The sequence below is a fragment of the Armigeres subalbatus genome, chromosome 2 (assembly GCF_024139115.2).
Source record: "Armigeres subalbatus isolate Guangzhou_Male chromosome 2, GZ_Asu_2, whole genome shotgun sequence".
In the NCBI taxonomy this organism is placed as follows: Eukaryota; Metazoa; Arthropoda; class Insecta; order Diptera; family Culicidae; genus Armigeres; species Armigeres subalbatus.
This window is the reverse complement of record NC_085140.1, coordinates 196,059,786-196,086,341: the sequence shown is the minus strand read 5'-3', so window position 1 is coordinate 196,086,341 and position 26,556 is coordinate 196,059,786. Positions and strand designations below refer to the sequence as shown.

The following is a 26,556-nucleotide window of genomic DNA, read 5'->3' as shown; positions in this document are numbered from 1 at the left end:
TGTTCGATTTGTTTTCTTTCCAAATTCGGGCGCATTGGGGTGGCAATGGCCAATCGTTTGATGAGGAATCATTGTCCGTATGTTGGTCGCGCTTTACTCTGCTGTGATCCGAGTTGAGCCGAGAGTTTTTGCGAGCCACTTCGATTAAATTAATTTAATCAATCCAATCCTTCTGACACTTCCCGCTGCCCTTCCTCCTTCAATGACCGCCTCAGGGGGGTGCCCACGTGTTTACGTCGGAATTCCGGTTGGTTACATAAGCCCTCCCACAGAGAATGTTGATAACGACGACGACGCGGTGGCCTGGCTGTCCGCCACCGAGCGGGTCATCAGTTCATCGACAAAAAGCCATAAATTAACTCCATTATCCGAGAGTGGCTTTGCGGAATTCGCCGGAAAAATAGACCATTCGGTTTTCGCGGATTCAATTTATGTTCCCTTGTGCTTTTGGTTCGCTCTGGCATCGTCGCTCAAAAATTGGTCTGCAATAATAGCATCATTCGTCCCCTGTACAGAGAACGGTAAAATATTTTCCCATCCAGTTCGCCGTTTTTATGTTTTTGTTTCTGTTTTTTATTTCGACAAACATTCCCAGCCATTCCCCCATAATTCAACTTCACCAAAAAATGGAACAACAATCAAATTAGCTTGTTCGACCTCCACCTCAAAATACCATTATTTACACCGCGCGCTGTGCAAAAACAACGGTTAATTTAACAAAACGAATCGCTCAATACCTCACCGCTTCCGAAGCAATGACTTTGTCCCAGTGCTCTCGTTCACTTGGATTCGATGCTCACAAACACGCGATCATTGGCAACACTGCTGCACACGTCTTTCGCCGACACTAAAATTTTAATAAATTAAACGTCACACAACACGATTTTTTATTCTTCTGTCTCTTTCTCTTGACAAATCTAGTCATTCAAATGAGAAGATACACTTAAATATGAAAAAAAGTAAAAGTTACAGAAGAATAAAAATTCATACTACACAAGCATAAAGCTACAAAATTTTATTCAAGAAAATTCTTTGGGATAGTTTAAAAATAATAAATCATTTTTGTGTGACGTGCGTTAGAATTTCAGAAACACTTGGCGGTGTAAATATCAAACGCTTTGGCTTCCACTCACAATATGCAGCAATTTCAATAGAACTGAAGAGTCACAAAGCTATACCCACACTAATGCTTGCACAGAAAATTTTCCTGAGATGATATTTTGCTTGAGTCATCCGCGGAACTGTAAAAAGCGTCAGTCAGTGACGACAGCGCCACAGTGTTGCCAATCGTAAGAAAAAACGGGTCAAATCAACACGCTTCGAAACTCACCACTTCGTAATCTTCGAACAAAATCAGGATGTGTATCCTTTTTACATCAGTATTGTATCGCTTCCAATTTTACTATAGGCAATTCAGTTAATACAAACCCCAAAACCAGTACTGCTTCAAGAAAATCAAGTCACAACTGATCCGAAGGGAATTATGCAACTTTTCACAACGTAATGCTCAATGACATTTAGCAATCTAACCCTAGAACGACAGTATTTTTTTATGTTTCTGAAGTTTTTTGTTTGCTAACACGTTTCTTATCAAATTTTACTCTACTGTACCTGGAATGGGATCAACCACGGACCGAAAACAAGATCCGCGCCTTAATTAATAACCCCATAGGTTTCCTCTTCTGTTTACTAGTTCTGAGATAATCTTAAGTTCTGTAATTTTGGGTTCTTTGGTACATTTCCGGAATCATTTCCAACAGTCCTTGTATTTGTCTTGAGTTACTGACTAACATCTTGAAATCTGATTAAGAGAACTGCTTAACAAAAAAACTAACCCCCCGAAACCCCAAGAAAAAGCCTTTAAAATGCGGGAACGCAACGGACTATTACACGCCATAGTTTAGGAGTTTTTTGGTTACGTGCAGGAAATGATCGACTGGATGTCCTACCTGTCGGTGGTGTCTACGCTGGCGTTCGTGGTGTTCTTCGCCGTCGGGCCGGGCTCGATTCCGTGGATGATTACTGCCGAGCTGTTCAGCCAGGGGCCGCGGCCGAGCGCGATGGCGATCGCGGTACTGGTCAACTGGATGGCGAACTTCGTTGTTGGAATTGGTTTCCCAAGTTTAAAGGTGAGTGCCGTTTTTTTTCTGTATCAGTTCATTAATTTTGTATTACATATCAACATATCAAGTTATCAAAACCTGAACCTAAATCCGATAAGTCGTTTCAAAAACTTGCCCTTCAAATGTTATTTATTGCTGACGAAGATAATAGTACCATCTTTGCTTATTCATGTCTTTCACCTTAAAATATATAAAAGCTGTTTGATTCAATACTAATACTTAGTCCCCATACATCAACATCCGGAAAAAAAACAGAACTCCGTAGAATCATAATCTTTATCACTTAGGTACCATGCGTCTCCATCTTCTTAAAGCACATTCAATATGCGTCAGCAGGTGATCAATGTCCTAAATGAAGAGGTGCCATAACGAATCCAATACACACACAATTTTCATTTGATATTTCTGTAGGTGAGAAAAGTAGGCAAGTTGTCGCCGGCAATACTCCATTGCACGGTGACGTCATCACATCGTATATCTCTTTTCCACCTGTTGAAAATTAGAAAACAACCGGTCCAGTACTTGTCAAATTTGACAGATAGTGGTCCTGTTCCTTTCTAATTTTTATCAAGTGAGAAAGAGATATCAAATATTCGTGCAATTACCTTTAATTTATGAAATTGTGGGGCCTTTGAACAGGAGGTCGAAGGACAAAAGGTCGACGGATAAAAGGTCGAAGGGACATAAGGTCGAAAGTCCAAAATTTCAAAACCTATTATTCTGTGCATATGAAAGAGACAATATCTACGATAACAAGTTTGAAAGCAGACTTCTACAGCAAAATCTAGCTTATAACATTTCCCAGAGAATTCTTCTTCATTATTTTATGGGCAGTTCTTTAACCAATTTACAGTGAGCATGCAGCAGCCACCGGGCGATCATTGTATGATTTTTATCAGTTCTCGGGACAGTGAAGATGAATAATTAATAAGTACTTGTTAGAACGTGCACTTGTAACACGTGACGCTTCAGTCAAAAGAACCATAATTTTCAGAAACCAACCGGCAAGCATTGCGTGGAGTCTGTGAGTGCACGTTTGAGTAAAGCACGACGATAGTTTGATATATTTTAAACAGTGTCGTAAAATGTACTATTTCGCCACTAACCAACGCGAGTTCCTATACATTACCTTCCCAGTTCATCCAAATTTTCTTTCCAATGTCGATCATGAAGAAACAGAAGATTGTCAGTCTTTTGTAGCAATGAGTGTCAAATTCATTTTCCACTCCTCATCCTGTATTAGATGTGGATGTTATTGGTTTTAATTTAACGTGACGTCGTTATTGGTTTTAAATAAGAAATAAACACCAAAACATGTACAGTAGGAATGGCCTTTTAATCCAAAGCTGTACATAACACAATTAATTGCATATTGTTCAGTGATTAAAACAATAATGTTAATTAGCATTAGGATTGTTACGGTGTAATTCGTAGATTGGACACTTGTGGTACTCATGTTTTACTTTTGAGATCCTTATCTAGAATGCTATCAGAAATCAAGAAGAGGAGTGGTCCTTGATTCCAGTCATAAACAAAAATAACAAAAGCATGAGAATTACTACTCCTGGCCACGCCCATCTTCACCGTAACTAGGGAGAGGAAGGAAGTGTTGATGTGGTACTTACTTAACGAGAGGTCACCGACTTGGCGACACCCTCATAAATACCACGGAGTTGGATAATGAGGAAGGTATTCGTTGGGTCAGGATTTGCCTGTAGCTGGCAATGTAACCGTGGTAGATCTTACCCCGTAACACACCACGTAAAGGTATCTACCCAGCGTTACGGGTCATTAGACTAATAATGATAATTAACACTCAAACACGCGTGCTGTTGTATTTTGTACAACACTAACGAAAACACATCTCATATGGTACACTACATGAACGAGCCTGCCCTAGAAGCACAATTCAGTCCGATTTGGTTGCAGCAACTTATATGTGACCGAATTTGGTTTTATATGAGCCACAGAAACTTCTGTCCAACATGTGTGCTGCTCGAATTCATGAGCGTATCAGGAACGCGCGCGTCCCGAACGGTTTATAATCATGGTTGTCCTTGTCTATGCATATTGCATATTGATGGTAGGATTTTGTGTATACATAAGAGGCTTGGGTTGCAGTCAAGAATGGACCATCGTTCTCACGAGCAGTCTGTAGGTCGGATATCTAAATTGCTCAAAAAAATATATTACCTACATATACTACAGTTTCCTTGTGCTCAGATACATTAATTCCATAATCTAGACATTCTAAGTTATTGAAAACATGACCCAATCTCTCCCCTATTTGGCCAATTTTCACCCCCGATGCAGGTATCTTAATCATAGTTTTGCTTTATATTGTTCTCAAGACTATGGCTTTTCAAGTTTAACCAGCTTTGTAATTTAGACCTTCGACCTTTTGTCCCTTCGAGATTGTGTCCTTTCGATATGTTGTCTTTTCGACCTTTTGTCCCTTCGACCTTTCGTCTCTTCGACCTTTTGTCCATTCGACCTTTGTCACTCGACCATTTGTCTTTTGACCTTTTTCATATATTCAATTGTGGAACCAAAATATAATAAAACCAAGAGTTGTCATTGAAAAATAAATTTCAATGAAGGTGTGGTGGAGGTCATATTAAAATCTAATGAATCACATATAGTGGTTGGTTTCATACCCGCCGCTGCAGTATCCAGGCGCTAACGTATATGTAAAAATAGCCAGCATGAGTTAACCACCTGAAGTTTGTATGGCGAAAGACATTTGACGCAGGTTTTGTCAACAGGAGAAACTTTTCACGAAAATCTATTTTTTTAAATATTTTTTCGATTAAGGTGTTTTTTTCCAGATATTAAAGCTTAGATGCCTTTCGCCATACTAATTTCCGAAAGCTAAGAAATCTATTGTGGGGCAAAAGATACCAAAAGTGATGTTTATAAATGGCTGGAAAATAATTGCTAATATTATTAGCCTAGTAAAAGCCATTTAGGTAAGGATTGGAATGGTCTCTGCATATCAGAAAATATCAGATATTCACCTATGCTGACAAGCGTTTGTGGGATGACAACTCCTCAATTATCACCAAAGGCAATTTCACAGATTACTATGATGAGGAAACATGACCCGTAACTAACAATTTTCGCAAAAGTCTAAATATTGAAAGGATAAGCAATACATTTTTATTATTTCTTAGCGCTAAGGCCGGAGTGGCCTATGCATTGAATAAAAGTCTTCGTCATTCAACTCCATCCATGGCTGCACATCTCGACGCGTCGCCAGCCACGCAGTCTGCAGCGGGTCCGCAAATCGTATTTCACCTGATCAATCCACCGCTGGGCACCTTGCCTTCTTGTGCCCGTAAGATCGTTGTCGAGAGCCATTTTCGCCGAGTTATTGTCCGACATTTTGATAACGTGCCCGGATAGTACGCAACACTTTCCTACTCCGTGCTCCATGAGCTACGAGCATTCACCAGGTCTCGTGTCCGTAGAGGACTACTGGTCAAATGATATAATAAGCGTTTTGTAGATAGTTTGGTACGGCGGCGAACTCTATTCGATCGAAGCATTTTACGGAGTCCAACGAACGTACGATTTCCTGCCTTGCCTTGATGCGTCTCTGAGTTTCTCCGCTGGTATCGTTATCGGAGATCACCAATAAACCGAAGTACACGAATTTTTCCACCACCTCGATTTCGTCAACACCGATACAAACCTATGGCGGGTGGCTTCCGTTGTCCTCTTTTGGATCTTTTCCTGTCTTGTATATCGTATTCGACAAGATGATAACTAGTTCAATCCGTTAGCTTCCCTTTTCAGTCTGATGTAGACTTGCTCCATTTACTAAAAGTTACTATCAATGTCGTCTGCGAAACAAAATAGCTGAACGGACTTCGTGAAAATCGTACCACTCGTGTCAATACCTGCCCTTCGTACTACTCCCTCTAACGCGATGTTGAATAGCAGACACAATAGACCATCACCTTGCCGTAGCCCTCCGGCCGTTTCAAAGTGACTCGAGAATGCCCCTAAAACTTGAACTACGCACATCAACCGATCCATCATCGCCTTGATCAACCTTATCAGTTTATCCGGAAATCCGTTTTCATGTGTGGGCACGTTGTATTCGCGGCATTTCTGCAATACCTGACGTGCGGCGAACACTTGATCTGTGGTAGAGCGTTCACCCATAAATCTCGCCTCTCTTGCAATTCGTGTTAGTCGTGTTCGTTGTAAGAAGGTTCCCGTTTATGTCCTTACACATATCGTGGACCTTACGTTAACGGTTTAACTTCTCATAGGACTTTCGTGCGTTTTTAGCGCGATATAGTTGCTCTGTCTCTTCACGGTCTCGATCTTCCTGCTGGCGCTTTTCCTCCGAAAAATCGAGTTTAATCTGTTCCGCGCCCGTTTGTATCGTTCCTCGTTTGCCCTCGTGTAGTGTTGGGCTAGTCTACAGTCTTCTAGCCGCCCAATGTTAAGCTGCGGCGGACGACTCCGACGCGTGTTGTACACCGTCGAAAGTTTTCAGTGCAGACATACTGCAACGAGGTAGTGGGTGGATTCAATATTCGCACTGCGATAAGTGCGTACGTTCGTGATGTCGGAGAAGAATTTACCGTCGATTAGAACTAGGTTGATTTGGTTTTCCGTTTCTTGGTTAGGTGATTTCCATGTGGCCTTGTGGATATTCTTGCGGGGGAAGAAAGAGCTTCGAACTACCATTCCGCGGGAGGCTGCAAAGTTTATGCATCGTTGGCCGTTGTCGTTCGATACGGTATGCAGACTATCCGGTCTGATGACCGGTCTATACATTTCCTCCGTTCCTGTCGCCGATGACGATTTTGACATCCCGCAGTTGGCATCTATCGCATGTCTGCTCCAGCTGTGCGTAGAACGCTTCTTTCTCGTCGTCTCTCTTCGTGTGGACAGTGCACGTTGATGATGATGATAGTTGAATAATCGGCCTTTTATCCTTTTTTATTATCGGCTTGCACATCTTTGCGTTAATTGGCTGCCACCCATTCACACGTTGGCGTATGTTGCCCAGCACTATGAAGCCGGTTGCCAGCTCGTTGGTGGTGCCACAGCTTTGGTAGAAGGTAGCCGCTCGATGCCCGCTTTTCCACACTTTCTGTCCTGTCCAGCCTCCTCCGAACTCCTCCGGAAGTTTCTCTAGGAATTGCTCCAGACGTGCCTCCAGGAATTGCTCTGGACGTTCCTCCTGAAATTGCTCCGGACGTTCCTCCAGGGATTCCTCCGGAAGATCCTCTGCAAATTCTGGCAGGAGTTCCTCCGGAAATGCCTCCAACGATTTCCTTCGGAAATTCCTGCAGTAAACGCTCCATCAATACCTCCTAGAATTGAAATTACTCAGGAAGTAACTCCAAGAATTGCTCAGCGAGTTTTCCAGGTATTCCACCAAAAAACTTCCAAGAAATCTTCCGAAATTTCTCTTAAATCCATAAATTCCACTAGCAGTTACTCTTGAAATTTCTCCGTGAACTCCTGCACTTCGAGAACTTAACACAAGTTACCTTGAGAGCTCTCCAGAAATTTCTTGTGAATTTCTTTTAAAACTCATTTGAAATTCCTCTAAAGCTACCTGAAGCCTTCCGTAAATGTCCTCATTGAGCTCCCACCGAAACCGGCTCAAAGTTGGCCTGCTGAGGGTGACCAAACTTACTTGGAAGTACTCAACAAGAGCTCTAATCGCTTATTCGTGAAAAATCCCGAATTTTAAGCCGTCGAACGGTACCAATATGATCAAATCCGTAAATGTCCTCATTGGGTTCCCACCGGAACCGGCTCAAAGTTGGCTACCTGAAGGTGACCAAAATCACTTGGAAGTACTCAGCATGAGTTCCATTTGCTTATGTGTGAAAAATCCCAAATTTTTTAAAGCCGTGAATTACGTAATTTGGGTTCCCACCGGAACCGGCTCCAGGTTGTCCACCTAAAGGTGACCAAACTCACTTGGAAATACTCGGCAAGCGATAGGCTTATTCGAGTAAAATCCCGAATTTTATGCCACGGCACCAATATGATCTATTCCGTATATGGCCGGGGTTCAGCTAAGTCGCACTAAGCGCCAACAAAAAAAATAATCATTTTATTGTCCCAGATTTTGTTTAGCAGATTTAATTGATCACAAATCGGATCAAATATTCCTCAACATCATAACTAAGGATACCCTACAACAAACGTACATATGAATTAATATAAAATGATTTCCGTTTACCGAATAAAATATTACAAGCCAGTTAAAAGCCGCTTGGTGCGTTTTGGCAGAACGCACCATATGTTCTCTTTGGGTTCCCACCGGAACCGGCTCCAGGTTGGCCACCTGAAGGTGATCAAACACACTTAAAAGTATACGACATGAGCTCCTTTTGCTTTCATGAGTGAATTCCAGACTTTTGGTCATTCAATCGGGTCCAATATATCCATTTTGGAAGTGTCCACTTTAGGTCCCACCGGAACCTATATAAAGCAGTCATGTACCGGGAACTAACTGCTGGGTCCTAGAAATTTCAAATATAACATATGCTTGCATTTATATACACCATTCATAGATTTTCGATTAATAAAATCTCTTTTCCATGAGTTGCTTGGAAAAATTACATTCAGGGTTACCCCACGGGGTTTTGGCCTCAATCCAAACCCCTTACGAAAATTCACGACCTCAAACCATTTCCTGAAAATATATCAAATTTTTGATCCAACCATGCCTGTTTTGTTAAAATCGGTTGATCATTGACGAAATGAGAAAAAAAATTTAAAAAAATTATTCCCAAAATTTTTTTTTAATTTCAGTCGTTTTCGTCTGCTGGTATCGTAAAGGTCAAAGAAAAATTTACATCAAATTTTGTTTTTAATATAAAGTCAACAGCAGATCTTAATATCAATTTGCACTCATTTTGTTGACCGAGTAATCATTTTGTTTGTCGGGTAATTGATTCTACATTAACCTTTTGTCTGTGCTCTGGGGTCAATATGACCCCCAGGCCACTTTGAGTGGCTGCAACTTTTTTAGCTTTCAACCGATTCTCCTAATTTTTGGTAGTTTGGTAAAACTCGCTGAGATCTGTCTCCTAGGTGCAAATTTGCTTGAAAAATCTTGAGGATATGCGCTACAGTGTACTTTTTTCAAAAAACACGTTGTCTGTGCTCTGGGGTCAAATTGACCCCAAATTGAAATTCCTATAACTTTTTTAATGTTTGGCCAATTTTGGATTTTTGGGGCTGTTTCGAAAGATAATTTAATAATCTTTCAGGTCATTACCAAAGATTGACTATAGGTGGGCGGGTACATCGCGGGGAGGGGTTTTCGTAAAAAGGGCACAAAAACAGCAATTTTTCATGCTTATTTTACTGATATCTGAAAATCCTACTCATTTTCAACTACACCTTATCAAAAAAGTTATGCAGGAAGGCGTGTGCTTTGATATGAGGCATTGATTAGTTTAGATTTGGTCACTAGGTGGCGGTATATTTGAATTCATTATTTTAGACTACTCAAGTAATTCCGATATATGGAATTTTCCTCATTGTAAATATTCTTATCGCACAAATTTGAAATTTGTAAATGTATTTTGGTTTGAAGCATTTTTTGTAAACATGAATATTGTGGTAGAGTTCATCAAAAGTTTTCATTGTATTGAACCTGCTCCAGCGATGCTGCAAATAAAGAATGTGTTCACAGAATATGTTTTAGGTCATCCAAGAAAACCCTGGAATTAAGGCCTTTGGGTCTACATGCGTAACCAAAGATCAGCCAATTTGCCGCCTATTTGTAAAATTCCCAATTATTACTTCCGTCACAAGACAGTCCATTCCCACTAGACAACCTTTGATCAAGACGCCATTTTAACAAATTTTAAATTTGTTTGATAAGAATATTTACACTGAGGAGAATTCTATATACCGGAATATCTTAAGTAGTCTAAAATAATGAATTCAAATATACCACCACCTGGCGACCAAGTTCTAAACTTATCAACGCCTCATGCCAAAGCACACGCCTCCTACATAACCTTTTTAAAAAAAGGTGCAGTTCAGAATGGGTAGGATTTTCGGATATATATAAAATAATCATGAAAAATCACTGTTTGTGTACCCTTGTTCACTAAAACCCCTCCCCGCGATGTACCCGCCCACCAATAGCCAATATTTGATGATTAAATTATCTTTCGAAACAGCCCCAAAAATCCAAAATCGGCCAAGCAATAAAAAAGTTATAGCAATTTCAATTTTTGGTCAATTTGACCCCTGAGCACAGACAACGTAAGTTTTTTTGAACACAGACAGAAGGTTAACTGCCTACTTTACGGAGGTTGATCAGCAAGCCTTGACTCTATGGAGATCGTTGACTACCTAGAACCCATAACTTTAAATTCTGTTTCTACAGAACAATCTCTGAAACTATTTCAAATTAGGCTCTTGCAAATGTTTGGAACTTTTTTACGCTCCTATGAAGCGCAGAAAGAGGGAGCTTTATTTCGTGTTTGAAGTTTTACAGTAAAAAGAGGTTTTACAGTATAAAAATGCTGGAGGCATTTTGGCTGACATTAAAATTTCACTTGCGTGCTACTGCTGTCGGTGACGGCTATTCAGAGATTTACTTTTTTCATTAAGACCATGTGTCCATGAAGTCTTGAGCGAACTGAGGATTAGAACCAGTAAGATGCACAATTTTGATGTCTGTGCTTGCGTTGCACATACGGAATTTGTTGATTCGTTTCTTGACAGTGACTGGTGAAATTCAATTTTTAAATAGTTCAGCGACTTAATCTATTGTTTTCATACATGAACAAATCTTATAGATTGGTATCGTTGATTGATAGATACCAAAATCTCCTAAATTGGTTTGAAGATGGCTGAGCTATTAGCCCATTAATATTGTTGTAAGAACAATCCGTTGTTCATACCGCGAAAATTGAGCGAGTGTAGTAGGCCACTCCGGCCTTAGTCTAAATAACTGAATGAATGGATGTTGATAGCGTTAGCGTTAGCGTTAGCGTTAGCGTTAGCGTTGTTACGGTATACTTCGTAGATTGGACACTAGTGATACTCATGTTTCTTATGGAATCCTTATCCAGATTGCTATCGGAAATCAAGGTGGGGAGTTACCCTTGATTCCAATCTAAGATAAAAATGGCATAAGCATGAGGATTACTACTCCCGGCCACGCCCATCTTTACCGTAACTAGGGATAGGAAAGGAAATGTTGATGTAGAACTTACTTAACGAGAGGCCCCGACTTGGCGACGCCCTCATAAGTTCTACGGAGTTGGTGGTTTGGTAGGGTAAGGTAGGTCATGGAGGTTTGCCTCAAGCTGGCAATTCGACCCACAGACTATGTTGTTTACCTGTTTTTATTTAAACTCTTGCCAGCCGGCTGTCGAAAGAGTATGCTAACATCAATTTTATTTACAGTTTATTCTTTAAATAATTTACAGACGATTTCTTAACCTCAATCTATCAACAAATATCCGTTGAACAAATCTAAATTTACCGAATTTGTACTTTCTGCTCAGTGAGCAAAACGATTCTTCTAGGTTCATCGAATACAAAAATCAAACCATGCCTTTTAAAGATAATTATACTAAACATTTTACAAAGTTTTATTCCAAGTATTTTCGCGATTTCTGATATAAAATTCAATAGCAAACAATCAAACAAAATTAAAATATTCTAGCTAAATTTTACTATTTTGGTCGAGCATGGGTCAGCCGCCTGACACCCGCGTTGAAAAATATGTTCCATGCTTGCCCCTCACATAAAATAATAACGTGTGCTAATCACTAATGATACTAAAAGATTTAAATGAAATTAGGCATTGTTCCGCTTATCATTTTAGCACCGCCAGGGGAACTTGGCCAGTACCCACTGCACTTTTCTTTCCCTCTCCACAAACAATTACCATCATTTGTGATATTTCAACGGAATTTTATTGGGAATTCTGAAAAGGCAGACAATCAATGCAGTTAGATTGCCAGGTAATACGTGCACATCGTAGCACTGGTGATGCATCACAATCGTATATATACAGGAGTATATGCACTATATGATGACATTGACCGGAAGATTAGATAAGCATTTCCCCCCAGAATGAATGGATGTTGATAGGATCAAAAATTCAATACTTCTGGTCTTCTGGTCTTCAATATTTAATATTTGTCTAGAAGTCACCCTCAAGTAATTTTTTGATAACACATTATTGCCTTATAAGAATCTCATATGTACAGTGATTGTTAGCTAATCGGGACTCGACCTGCACCCCAACTAGCGAGTGCCGATCTCTAGTTAGGGTGAATAATAGAAATATTAAAACTAAGCATATTCCATTTGTTTTTTTGCCATCATAACTAGTTGGTTTAAAGATTTTTTTTATGTTTTTAACAACTGTTTTTACTAATGCATTGTTTACACTATTTTCTTTTTTTCAGACTGCCTTGGAAAATTATACATTCCTACCGTTTAGTGTATTTTTAGCAATATTTTGGATATTTACATACAAAAAGGTTCCTGAGACCAAAAACAAAACGTTCGAAGAAATTTTAGCTCTATTTAGGCACGGGAATGGAAGGTAAGATCAACTCGTACCATCTCTTTTTCACATGCACAAACACGCTCACATCCACCACACAAACTTTGTCCAACTTGTAGAAAACTTAATCCAAACCATCCCAACTACTAACTGAACTAAAACTTCCCACAAATTTGAGGTTGCAAATAAAAAAATTTAAATACTAACCAATCTACCATAAGCAATATTGACATAAAATCTGAATGCATTTCCCAAACTCCCTAATAAAATTAATAAAACCAATAATCTCATTTCGATCACCAATCTGTAAATTTTGCCTTTTCTTTAGTGGGAGAAATTCACAAATCACGTTTCTCTCCATGGGACTGGGACATACAAGAAAAATTCAACCAAGTAAAACTGCAAAAAAAAGCTCTCAAAGCTCTACCATAAAGCAAAACTAACTTCGTAACTATCATAATAAACAACTCAGTTCCGTCCCGACCGCAGAATCGAAGCAGCAGGAAGAAAAAACTTCAACACATACCGAACACCACTATCACAACAACAGACATCCAGAAACTACCAATCATATACGTTATCGAGGGAAAAACTTTCCTGTCCGAATTTATCGACGATAGCAAAAACCCCCACCCACACGGTTTGCGAACCACTCGACTGAAAACTTGTACCGTCTCTTTGTGGTGGCTCTCTCGGCGAGCTCGGTTTAATTTGAAGCTCAATTTAAGAGCGTTTGTGCGATTTGTAAAATGTTAGAAAAAATGGGGAATGAAAAATATTATCATTGATACTCTTAGAACTGAGGATCTTCTGGTGAAATCTGTTAAAATTTCAAAACTATTCCAAATTTCCTGAAGCCTGTGCATTTATCTTTTATCGTTTTTTTTATATTTCAAATAATCGACCTTTTATATTTCGACTTGCTCCGATAGATCCCTGAAAGACGTTTCCCAATCTATTGCAGTGCAGACCAGGTATTATTCCCACAACCTCAACGCCCATACCGAAGGAAGACAAACTTCAAATCAGAAGAGAGAAAATATCGTTCGCCATTATTTAAAAAGTTTTGTTCCGCAAAAACTTGCGGCTCCTCTCTGGTAGTTGCTATTATATTGTTCGATGCTTGCAATCTTGTTGCATCAAGTTTACGTGACCACTGTCCGGCGGAATCGGTTCGACCCGTTTACGTGCAATTTGGCTCCGTATTATTCTTGACCGTTGGGGTCCGCAAGATTTGCTATTCTTGCGAATTCAACTAACATACAATTGAAACTATGAAACGCTAACTCCGGAGAGGAAATGGCTTTGAACATGTTTTTATCAATGATGACATTGTAGTCTTCCTAGATCCGAACAATGAGGTTCATCAATAAATTTGTGTTGCATTTCGATGCACTTTTTTCAGCAACATCGCATAAGGGAATGATTCATAGAAATAACTCGAACTGCAAATACGTGATAATAGATAAATTGGTATGGTGTTCTAGAAAGCTTTAAAAGTACGATTATTGCTACTCGCTATTACAAACAGTTTGAGATAAGGTCACGCAAGATCCAACCGAGTGAAATAATAAGTTCGGCCCACTTATATATCACGTTAAAGGATCTGAGAAAAATGTTTAGTAATTTTTTGATGGGATTGCATTATCGCATCAATCTTAATCTGTAAATTTAGTTTAGAATTTATCCAAAAAAAAAAACTGAAGAAGTCTTTTCAAAGAGCTTTCTATTATGTAACAGTTTCCATTCAACGTATTATTCTTCTTCTTCTTCTTCCTTCTCATTCGATGTGACGGCTGTCACATCTGTTTATGGCACAGCTAGGTAGCTATAACGCCAGTCAGTCGTATTATTCTACACTGTGAAAAACAGAAAAAAGTAAACATTAGACAATCCATTAACTTACTTCAATTGATTATGACCTTAATAGTAATATGTTGTTGTTTCGGTAAATGTACTTAAAAACACCTGCACCGACCATACATTAAACCAACTGAGTATTCTCGAATATAACTCGACAAAACAACACTTTTGATTTCTCCCTTCTTCATTCATAGAAATCTTCGTGATAGTAGACTGTACGGGTAAGTTACTTTAAGTTAATCCAATCTCAATCATATCCCTTGCCCCGTCCTATTCCTGAACAACTTCCTATTCCAAAAGTCAACCAAAATCATCAGTTCTCCTATTTCCGTCATTTGCCAATACAACTTGTCGAAAATTCTGGACAAAACTGATTGAACTCAGCCAGCAAACGCACTCTTTTGAGTTTTGTTTCTTTCTCAATTTTCGGGTTAATTCTTGTTCCAAAATTTCTGTTGATTGCATGAGTTTTCGTTTGATTCCGACAATATTTCCAACCAAGCAGACCCGCGAAAGCTGATTCAATTTATCACTTATCAATTATCAACAGAAATATCGATATCGCAATTGTTTTCATATTTTCCATTAATCACAGATGCCCATTCACGCTTTTCCCCGTTCCTCCCGGCGCGCTTCGTAGTCCCCTTTCCCAGCCATCTAAGCCCCCATCCTCGTCCCCATAATTGGTGCTCATTGACTCGCCCGGTCCCTGCTGCTGAAAGGCGATGGCGACGGCTGACCGGGTGACTCAGTGGGCAAACCGGAGGTTCATTGTTTGACCGCGTCCCGTTCCCCTTTTCCGGGCCGGAGCGTCCGAAAGAAAATCCAAATGTGATATATCAATGACAATTATCGAGCAAATATTATCAGATTATTTCATATAAATGCGTTGGTACTGATGATAATTCCCAAGATAAAAGCCCCGCACGCCACGCTGGCTGGCTGCCTGCTAATGGATGAATTTATAACAGTTTGAAGTGAGGAGAATTGGCGCCTTTATTGCTCCTTTCACGTAGATTATGGCTTTTTATTTTCACTCCGTTCCAAATTGTTTTATCGCAAAACCACACGCAATTTTCGCTTGGGTTTTTAAACTTACCTCACCAATCACACACCGATTGTTCAGTTTTAATCACATATTCCAATTTGGCTTTCCACACACCGCACACGGCGCTGGCAAGCAGTTATTTCGCCCAGCGCACCCAACGTACTTCGATAGGCTTTTAATTTGATTTCGGTATTTGTAAAATATTGAATTGAATTGATTGCATCAACAGTCCCGTGCAAACGCTTTGAGTTCGTTAATTATCCAGTTGTTGTTGTTGTTGCTGTTGTTTGTGTTGAGGAAGAAACACTAACGAAATAGTGCGATATTGACTATTAGATGGATGAAAACGTATACAAATGGAGAACATGTTGCTGCTTTTTCTATCGCTTGTTGGTTAACTCCGAAATTGTTCATTTCATGTGAAAAGATCATCCCCACATCATAACGGGAGCGACTGAGGAAAACTGATGTACGAATGTTTGAATGTTGCGCGATACAGGAATTAGTAAATTTTATGATGATTTGCACTGATTTTGAACGAAAATAATTTGTTGGGTTTGTATTTTGAAGGGAACGCTAAAATCGCAAAATTACAAACAACGACATTTATGCTAATCTAATTCATAAGCATCACGTCTTGAACTTCGTAGAATTCCATCTTGGGATTCCATTCGTAGAGTATTTTGAAACACTAGCTAAAATCCTATCAAAATTCATTAAATTAAACATATTCCTTTTTATGACTTTAGAATTATTTTTCGATAGACTCGTCATAATTAAAAAATTTAATTTTTATCGAAAAAATATTTTAATATAAGACGTTCGAAAACGTTTTTTTTTTGTAGAAATACATTAGAATCTCATCGTAGATTTCTTAAAATTTCAATCCAAGAGCTAATCAGAATACTATTCATGGATGTGTTTGAGCAATACCTGAAGGATGTTACAGAAACCTATCCAAAGATTCGTTTGAATTTAAAAAAATGAATATACAATCCTATACAAGGATTCAATGGAATAAAATTTATGTTATTTGTAAAGAATCAGGAGTTAAAACAACCCTTTAAATAGTTTGACTGAATCCTTCTCATTACATCATATTACGTTCCAGCCATTCATGAAAATTCAATCGAAGGATTCATCAGCATCTTATCCAATGTTATGTACAATTTTTAACTGAGAATTTGTCAGATTACCATGCAAGTTTTTGTCAAAAACCTATTTAAACGATTTAATAGAACCCTTCTTAAGAATTGAAACCGGGAACCATTGAATGGAACCCATCTAAAAGTGTGTTAGAAGTATCGTCAAAAGATCGTCAAGCTCGTCAAAATTCTATTCAAGTTTTCGAAAAGTTCAGCAGAATCCTATCCATGATTAAAAAAATCTATTCAAATGTTAGAATATTATGACATAACTCATCAGAATCCTATCGGGTGGATCCTCACAATTCATAAATTCTTAGTAGATTGAGAGTTCGACTGCTTATGTTAAATTATTTGCGAGGTTTCGGCTCTTCAGTCTGGATATTTACATAACAACCGTTTAAGATCTGTCCTGTCCCAACGTTTCGGCAAGTTTTTGTTGCCTTCATCAGAGTAAAAATCATGAATGTGGTTCTACGTTAGACGCAAAGACGTTAGACGCAGAACCAAATTCATGATTTTTCCCTTGATGAAGGCCACAAACACTTGCCGAAACTTTGGGATAGATCTCAAACGGTTGTTCTAAAAATATCCAGACTGAAAACCCAAAACCTCGCGAAAAGTTTAACATAAATTCTTAGACACAGATATTTTTTAAATTTATTTTTTTAGAATTCATTGGAATCCTATCTGAAGATGCGTGTCCTACAAGAGGGAAAAGTCGTTTGGCCAAAAGTCATTCGGCCGAAATCTATTTGGCCGAACTGGACGTTTGGACGAAAGAGTTATTGGGCTGGAAACAATTTGATCAGAAGGGACGTACGAATGTGCTGGTCATTCGACTGAGTAGGTCATTTGGCCGAAAATACCATTTGACCCAAATGCTCATTTGACAGGAACTACCAATTGACTGAAAACGTCATTCCGCCGAACAGGTCAAACGTCCAAAAATGTCATTTGGCCAAATAGTTCATATGGTTGAAAATGTCATTTGGTCGAACGGATCATAACCGTATCTTCACTTTCCTGGAACCGAACCATTGATGATCCCATCGGCGTCATCTTTGCTGTCTAACCATTCGCAGCGCATCTTCTCCGCCTCGTTTGCTAGTCGATCACCCACAGTGTTACCGTTGATGTCGGCGTGTCCAGGAATCCAGCAAAATCGGACGGGTTTGTTGTGTGCTGGTCATTCAATTTCCTGGATCCACATCCCTGATTCTGGCGCCAGTAGGCCACTTGCCAAGTCCGTGAGAATAATCATTTCGGTATTGATTTTCGCGATCGCTATCACCATCTTTATGGAGACCGAAAAGAAGCTGCCTTGGTTCGATAGTCTGAATATTCCTACTGCTCCAGAAGCGTAGAATGCCATTTTTTACTAAATCATATTGCTTGGATCCGTCGCGACTGGTAGTGTAGACTACCACCGACCTATGGACGTGGGTCGATAACAGCTGTTGGACGACTAGGCGAACTCTATCCGGTGAGTCGCCGACTCGCATACACAGGATTTTGTTTTTACACGATTTTTTTTCGCTCGTATTTTTGTTCGTGTGACTTCAATTTGCCACCAAAATCTTTGCAACATGTTTCAAAAAATCCTAAAAAAATTCAAAGAAAAATCACATGGTAATTAATATGCGTTAAGCATTTAGGATGGGTGAAAAATTAAGAAAGTGTAAATCGTGTAAAAACAAAATCCAGTGTACTTCTCTTTACGTCCCACATTATCGAGGATTTTCATGCGTTCCAAATACGATCACTCTGTCTCACAAGCCAACCGATCAGAGGAAGGGTGCTATTGTCTTGGCTTTTAGTTAAACCCCGTAAGGCTGTTTGTGCTGCAGATTGGACTGCGAGAAATTCAAAGAGCAAAGACTAAAGCCGAGCCAACTTGCAGTAGGGTAGTACGATTAGCACGTGGAAGTTTCGCGGATCCTCAGTCGTGAGTCACATGTTTTTTAACAGCTTTACAGTGTGGCTGGAATATGTGCGTTCGGTCCAAAGTGACGGCCAGGATTCGCAGTTTGCCATCGGGACGAGTTCGATCGCTAATGATTTCTGGCGCCGGATCTCGACTTGCAATTAAACTTCAGTAAAAAGTTTGAAACTACGTCGCCGACCTCGAGGGGAATGTCACCCGCGTTCAGAAGAATTTCGACTCCGGTGTGTTTTCGAAAGTCAGGAAAATAAATTTTCAGTAAACCGCTACTTCAACGGTCAATTTGGATGAGTACGCAATGAATATGCGAAATAGAATGTTAGTAGGTGACTTGTTGATAAGGAGCGTGAATCTCAGTACGTAATTGGCATTGTGAAAACTAATGTCTACTCCAAGCCAAAGAAGAAATACTCCTAGTTTGTGTCCACGTGCTAGCTGCACCGCTAGTAGCTAAGATGCCACCGCCATTGTCAAGTTGTGCATCCTTGAGCAGGACACTTGTCATACTCAAGCGTCTTAGACTTATATGTGACCAAATAGAGTCACGTTTTAGTTGCTGCAAACAAATCAGTCACAACTGTGCTGCTAGTGACCATTGCCGCCATTGCTGTCTACTAACCTTCACCACCGACCCCGACTTATCCGTCCCCTTCCCACACCGGAACGTCATGTTCGAAGTTGACTCCATTGTCGCACCTCCGTAAATCGTTCGCTACTGCGGAGCTACTCGGAGCCACTCCTCCGGAGGCGCTAAAATCGTCAAACGCATTAACGAAATCGAAACGCCGATACGCCGCAATCGAATCCAAGTCTTGCTTCTTAGCCGCTGAAACTTCAACTACCCGTTTACAGCACTCAACCTCTCACCGAGAAAGTTAAGCCTGAGTAGCTCTCTTTTATGACAGGATCCCGATATCTGAAAACTTCCCCAGGTCAGCACACCCTGAAACACGAAACTAAAAGCAGATCGAGAAGTGGCATTTTCACTTATAGATGGAGACTTTACCGCAAACGGTCCACAGAAGTTCACTCAGGGTAATATCGGTGTTCTATACGTCATCGTATTGATGCGAAAAATCTATGCACCTTCGATTAGCCACCGCAGAATGGTACACAGCAACCTAATGCCTAGTCAGTTATCGCATACAATGAGGTCATCCTTTTCTCCCACTAAGATACCCTGCATCCAGTCGAGGGGGAAAGTAGCGGTGTCTCAGATATTACGAAATAAACGAAGCACTTGTTGAGCGGCTGCCGTAGGGTCAGCTTTGAGCATATCGGCTAATAAGCGATCGACCCCAGGGACTTTGTTTGATTTCATGCTTTGGATGGCCATTTGAATCTCTAGCGATTTGAATACGTACTAAACACTTTTGTGAGCAACATATTTTGGCGATTTTTAACACGCACTGAGCACTTTTGCGAGCACAAGTCGCGCTCAAAATGTTTTAGCTGTTTGGATACGCACTGAACACTTATGCAAGCGGCTATCGAGCTCAAAATATTTTAGCGATTTTTAACACGCACTGAGCACTTTTGCGATCCCCACTCGCACTCTAAATGTTTTAGCGATTTTCACACATGCAAGAGCTATCAGTGCTCAAAATAATTTCAGCAATTTTTAACATGCACTGAGCACTTTAGGCGAGCACCAGCCGCGTTCAAAATGTTTGAGCGATTTGCATACGGACTGAGCACTTATGCAAGCACACCAGCGCTTTTTTATAGTTTCATTGGGATTTTTTATTTATTAACTTTGATCAGTTCATCCGTTTCCGATGTGGAGTTTATTAATATATTGATATAAACAGCCAGGTTATCAAATGAATCGAAAAATTAACGTAAGGTCTAGATTATGCCGGGCAAGGGTCGCAAAAGTGTGTCCTAGTTCCATCGGAATATGATTGCTCACTGTCGGGGACACTGTCGTGCGTAACTAATCGGAAGAAAAACTGATTGCTTTGCAAACGTATTGTAAGTCATAGCCTACTGATGGTCAATTCAAATTATGTCGCGTTGGCACGGTTGCGTATGTCTTGTCACGTGAGATGTAAGATCGATAAGGTAGATATCGACAATCCACGGCACAATGCTGGCGTATTGACTTCTTGGCTGTTCTCGTTATTGGTGGTCCACTGGACATGGACGACTTATTCCTTGGACAGCTCCGCCAGGATATCCTTCTCTTCTAAGTGGATCACGTTATAGCACTAGATGACTGACCGACAGGCTGACGTTCAAGTTTGAGTATGCAAAAAACTTCTACTTCGGTTCCATCGATTGAATCATGGTGTACTCCAATCTTATCAGCATTCAGCACATACCTCTTCGGCCTTTTCGATACCAAACGGGTTTCGTTTTTGTCAGTCAGTCACTAAAAAACGGGAATTTCAATACTTCAATAGTTTTCTTTGGAAAAATCAATGCTTTCAGTGAAATATTACCTTACGTGGATGGATCCTTAGAATATTCAGAAAATTGTCACCCACACACTTTTACTCCAACATGTTCAGTTTTGTAGAACATGCCATCAAAACAGGAAGAACTGAGGCGTGCATTGTACAATTCTTTCAAGCGAACAATGATGGTGGGAAAAGTGCACGGTGGAAAATTTTAAGCGTGAAAATGTTTCGAAAACTTAAAGGAGGTTTGGTCTACTGAGCTCCATTGTATACAAAGGTGATTGGAAGGCCAAAGCCTCGAAGCATCTCATCAATAGGATCAGAAACATCATCCGGAAATGGCAGCCGTCCAGCGGTCATGTGATACCTGCAAGATTAAACTACGCCACACGGTGGACCATTAACATAAGTTTAAAGACTAAGGTCAACTCTTTATATAACTTATATCAGATTGAACTGTACTTCTTTGTAGTTTTCTTCCCGAGCCATTCTTTCTAGTTCCGCTTTTTAATGGAAACCCGTTAATAATTAAAAATTTTAAATTTGGTTTGAAGTTGAAAACTGGTCAGCTAACAATTTTAGTGTAAGTTGATCCACAAACCCTTGTTAAAGGACCTGTTGTCGTTGAAAGAGCTGCTTTTTGAGAACCCGAGCGTCTCGAGTTAAGGGTCTTATACCGAGATTATCCTCGGGATGCCCGTGAAGCCGTTTGAGTTGGATGTTCCTGTATAAGCCCCCATCTTTAAGGAAAAATTGAGGGCAGTGATGCTGGCTGTATCATTTGAAAGCGCTTCCCTGATGCTGGCAGGTATCCTAGGAACCTGGAATTTGGGACATTGGCGTACATAACGTCGCCGATTGTCCGGAAGGGGTTCCCCCCAAAGTTGTGTGAGAGCCGCGTGTGCCCTGTTGCCAGGCACTCCGCAGTGCCCTGCAATCCAGGCAAAGGTCTTATTCGAGAGCATATTTGCTATAATGCTTTGTATCCAGGAGTGTTTGGGCGTTTCGGTCTGGTGTGCGAAGATAACACTAGCAGAGTCGGATAGGACGAGAATGGGCTTCGTGGACGGGGAGGTGGCGGCGATAGAGCTGCAGCTGCTTCTGCCGAAAAATTGTACTGATGTCCGGGAGACCCAGGAGCCTGAAACGGACCCATCCGTATCCCTGTGTTCGTAAATGTTGAATTATCTGTTTAATAGCTCGGTCACCGACCTTCTGAGAGCCAAGGAGTTGTCACCCCTTCGGAAATAGTTAAAGTTTGGAGAATGCCAGCTCCTTGCTCCATGCTAATAGACTCGAGACCGACGCCGGCCATCGCGTGCAGTATCCGGTCTCCTTCGATAAGGAGAGGGATCCTATATTCTCCAGCAGTTACGGCGGCGAAAGAGACGGCTTGGCTGATGGTCGTTCGCACACGATGGCCAAATGGCTAGATGCCTGCCTCAGCACAGGCAGACTCAGCTGGTTCTTCTTCTTCTTCTTCTTATTGGCATTACATCACCACACTGGAACAGAGCCGCCTCGCAGCTTAGTGTTCATTAAGCACTTCCACAGTTATTAACTGTGAGGTTTCTAAGCCACACACTTAGTTTTCATTTCTGCAGCTCGGCAAAAATCCGCACAGCCGTGCGCCAGCAAAATGAAAAACTGATATCCCGGCAAAAATGACGTTTGTTAGCTGATTTTCGGCAAATTATTTGCTGATTTTCAGCAACTTTGACAGAAATCTCGGCAAAAAACATGTTTGCTGGGGCACGGCTGTGCGAATCTCGGTAAAAGTTCAACATTTTGCTGAGATCCCGGTAAAAAAAATTAAGTTTGCAGGTTACCATTTTTGCATTCGTATATCATGAGGCTAGCACGATGATACTTTTATGCCCAGGGAAGTCGAGACAATTTCCAATCCGAAAATTGCCTAGACCGGCACCGGGAATCGAACCCAGCCACCCTCAGCATGGTCTTGCTTTGTATCCGCGCGTCTTACCGCACGGCTAAGGAGGGCCCACTGATATAGAGGGTAGAAACTCGGAAGCAGCTCGAACGTATGAGTTGAAGGTCAGCGACTGAGCTTTAATAAGGTTACGGTGGGCGATACAGGTAAGATCCAAACCGTAGAGTAGGCGGCTATCAATAATAGATTGCCCAATGATTAACCGGAAGATCCTGTTAATGATTCGGTGAGGTTTGGATAGCATCCGATCCAGATTAACTCTTGTCTTACAATTAACTTTGACTTCGCGGAAGTTGACCAATGAGAGGCTCCGGTCTTTTACAATTTTCTTGTTAGAAATGGGATGCTCTCTTAACCTGACGCCTGGTCCGGATAACTGGTGCCTCCAACGGCAGACGTGTCCTCTGACGCACATACTGGCGGTCATAGTGAAGCGTACAGAGCTGGCCCGCACCCGCGTGCGGCCTGGAGTGTCGCCAACGATTTCCAGCAATACATCGTCGGCATAGTCAAAGACGTAAATGTTCGGTGGAAGTGAACGAAACACACCGTTCATGGCGACAAGAAACAAAGTCACCCCAGACTCCTCCGGAAGAGTCCTCAAACCCTGGTTTCCAATTAGAACTTTGAAGGAGTGTCCTATAAGGAAGTTCCGAACAAAAGCAAGTTCCCTTGTAGGTATTTTTTAAAACGTCAACCAAGTTTGCAAAATATGTGCCAGTACCATATCCTGGGCGGAATACGTGCTGCCAGAATCCGAGTCTACCTTCTGCTTCTAGTTTGTTGCGCAGCCGCTGTTTTACCATCCTCTCGACGACCTTGAACACACAAGAGGTCAGCGAGATGGGCCGGTAGTTCGTGTTATCCCCGAAGGAAATGTTGTTGTGCAGATGTTGTGCATCTGGGGGAACTTGAAAAGTTGTTGGGAACGAAATGCTACCAGTGATTGCTCGCTAAAGCTCGGTTGAGTAACCGTTCAACGATGCTAGCCCGGAAAAGTACTCCCCAAGTGTGTTGGCTACCTCAGTGGGCATTACCGATCCAGGTGCATCAAGATTAATGGGGAAGACCTTTCCTTGCCACTAAGCGCGTTGACTTTCCCCCAGAGTTCGGCAGCGGATTAAGCCGGATTGACCGAATCGAGAAAATCCTCCCACTGTTTCCTCTTGGCTTCAATTATTACTGACCTGCATTCATAGTGCTTCTCTTTGTAGATCTTATGGGCATTTACTTTATCAGGGAGGCCAGCGGGAAGTCTCCGTAGCACTCGGAGGGCCTTGCTTCTCGCGTTCCATTTTGCTTCTAATCGACAAAAATTGAAAAGAAAGCACAAGTTGTAATTCTAAAATGAATATTTGGTCTTCGAATTGTTGAGTCAACAACTCAAGATTTTTTATATTTATTATTATATTCAATAAAAGTGTTTTGAAGTGTTCGGTGGATTCTATGAAAAAAATCGTCTCAGTATTCATTAGCTGTATAATATATATTTATTTGTTTGTCCATGCAGTATTATATGCTCTTACTGCAAAATCCAAGTTAATACTGATAATAGATTTCTTTGTAAATTGTTCAAGATAAGCTTCTGCAATTGATTCCATTTGAGAAAAATACGATTAATTAAGATTGAAGGAATCTAGCCTGAATGTCTTTATAATCGCAAATTAGGCTTATTTTTGTCAAATATCTAAGTTACGTATACGTATGAATGGTTGAATGTGCAAAATCCATAACGATATCATCATCTTCATCATCATTACCATGATCAGCATCTTCATGTTGGAAACAAAACACTCAAGCCCTAACACAAACGAACAATCTTTCTTCTCCCATTTCCGCACACTTTTCGGTCACACTCGAACCAACCCAATACCGCGCTATTCGCAAAACCAACCATGTAGCGAAACCCCATCTCTGCCGCCCTGTACCACCCAACTTAGGACATTCTTCCGAGCATTGCTTGCCGCCCCTAGCAAACTACTAGCACAATGTTTTGGTAAAGGTAACCCCTTTGTAACAACTCAATGAAACTTAGCAATTCTTCTTGGCTTGATTGTTGCACCCGCTCCCTTTCATTGATGCAGAGCACACGTTTGACTTAAGCCGATTACAGTGCAGCTTGTTGTGGGTTACTAACTCAACTTTTACTAACAATGTTTGATCACTACACATTCACAGCCAATTTCACACTGACGACGATTATGTGCGGATGTTTATCGTTATTGTTTTTTTTATAAGTTCCATTATTTTATTATCATATTTTGTTTAATTTCAGCGAGGACACAGAAAGTCGTGATACCGTCGATACCAACACAATCGCGTTGAACAACTCGAACAACTCCATTCCACCAGATTCCCCGCTTAATGCAAAGTCAGCTGCTGGGGATAAATATAATGAAAGATTGTAGATTATTTAAGTGAACATGTTTGTCATGCCCACATAATTTCCCTTATTATAAGTTTCAAGTGTTAGATTACATTGATATCGATCCATTTGGTTAATATTATTTACTATTTTTGTGTTTAATGAATATATTTCCTATTTTATTTTATTATGATTTGATTCTGTATCACCTTCCATAATACAGCGGTGTCGAAACATCCAGTACAATACAAATGCTCTTTAACACAAATTAAAGCTACTTGGAATTCACGAAACAGGTAGTTCGCTCGATTTCATCCATTCGGAGTGCCTTTTACTAACTTCAATTCGTCCATGACCCCCACCCACCATCCGCAAAGTACACAACTCATTATAATTTATTTTCACTTTCTCAAAAATAATTTCCCAAATAATCACCCACGCGTAAACCGTAGCCCCACCTCATCTTCCAGCCGACAATGAGCAATTCTACACCCGCCAGGCAGGCCTACGAAGATGTAGACCCCTCCCCATGTCCCCCTAAGGGAACCGTGTCTCCGATGCTTAGAACGTACAACTTTTTAGAATGCTTCTGCTAGACTACCCCACCCCGCGCCGCTCAACCTCACACCGAACCCGAACCGGGTCAGACCCAGGTGAGTAAAACTTTGCCAATATTTGAGCAAAAGTTTTTCTACACTTCCGTCTGCTGTGCGAGACTTGGATTAAGCTGCTACCGGAGTGGCGGGTGCTGTGTAAATAGACCTACCCACCTTCTGGTCGTCATGACCCTTTAGGCATCGTTCTGGCCGTGTCGACGTCGTTACTCATCGTGTATATGTAAATCAACGCGGTGTGTACCAGTACTCATATTTCACGCTTTTCCCGCCCATAAGCATTCCAGAAAGTTGGAACCTGCCTAATAGCCGTGCCTAGACCGAGACTAGATCCAGAAGTACTTCGCAAGCGTGAGTTACTCGGAAAGGTGCCGAAGTCACGCGGTGCGATTCAGGAATTATAGCCATTTCCGCTACGCTGCTAAAACGAGTCATTTTGATGTTGAAAGAAGCGCCAGCTGGGGTTTTAATTGCAGCAAGGAGGCAAACTATATTTAAGATCTGAGATTAGAATTAGAACCTTTAAAAGTGTGCAAATTTAAGCGATTTGATGTAACTTCGAAAATCTT

At 40.8% G+C, this 26,556-nt stretch overlaps 1 protein-coding gene across 3 annotated transcripts in view; it reads left to right on the top strand.

The window, feature by feature from the left end:
- Nucleotides 1–26,556, top strand: part of LOC134211462 (glucose transporter type 1) — a 519,077-nt gene that overhangs the window by 432,585 nt on the left and 59,936 nt on the right. Inside the window, exons 15-17 of one of the 3 annotated variants that reach the window (XM_062688340.1) lie at nt 1,905–2,129; nt 12,554–12,693; nt 25,284–25,555. In XM_062688340.1, coding sequence (XP_062544324.1) covers nt 1,905–2,129; nt 12,554–12,693; nt 25,284–25,416 — 498 coding nt within the window. In that variant the 3' untranslated portion in view covers nt 25,417–25,555. Of the gene's footprint in view, nt 1–1,904; nt 2,130–12,553; nt 12,698–25,283; nt 25,556–26,556 lie in introns of those variants that run through there. The other 2 variants (XM_062688339.1, XM_062688341.1) reach the window with 2 other exon arrangements.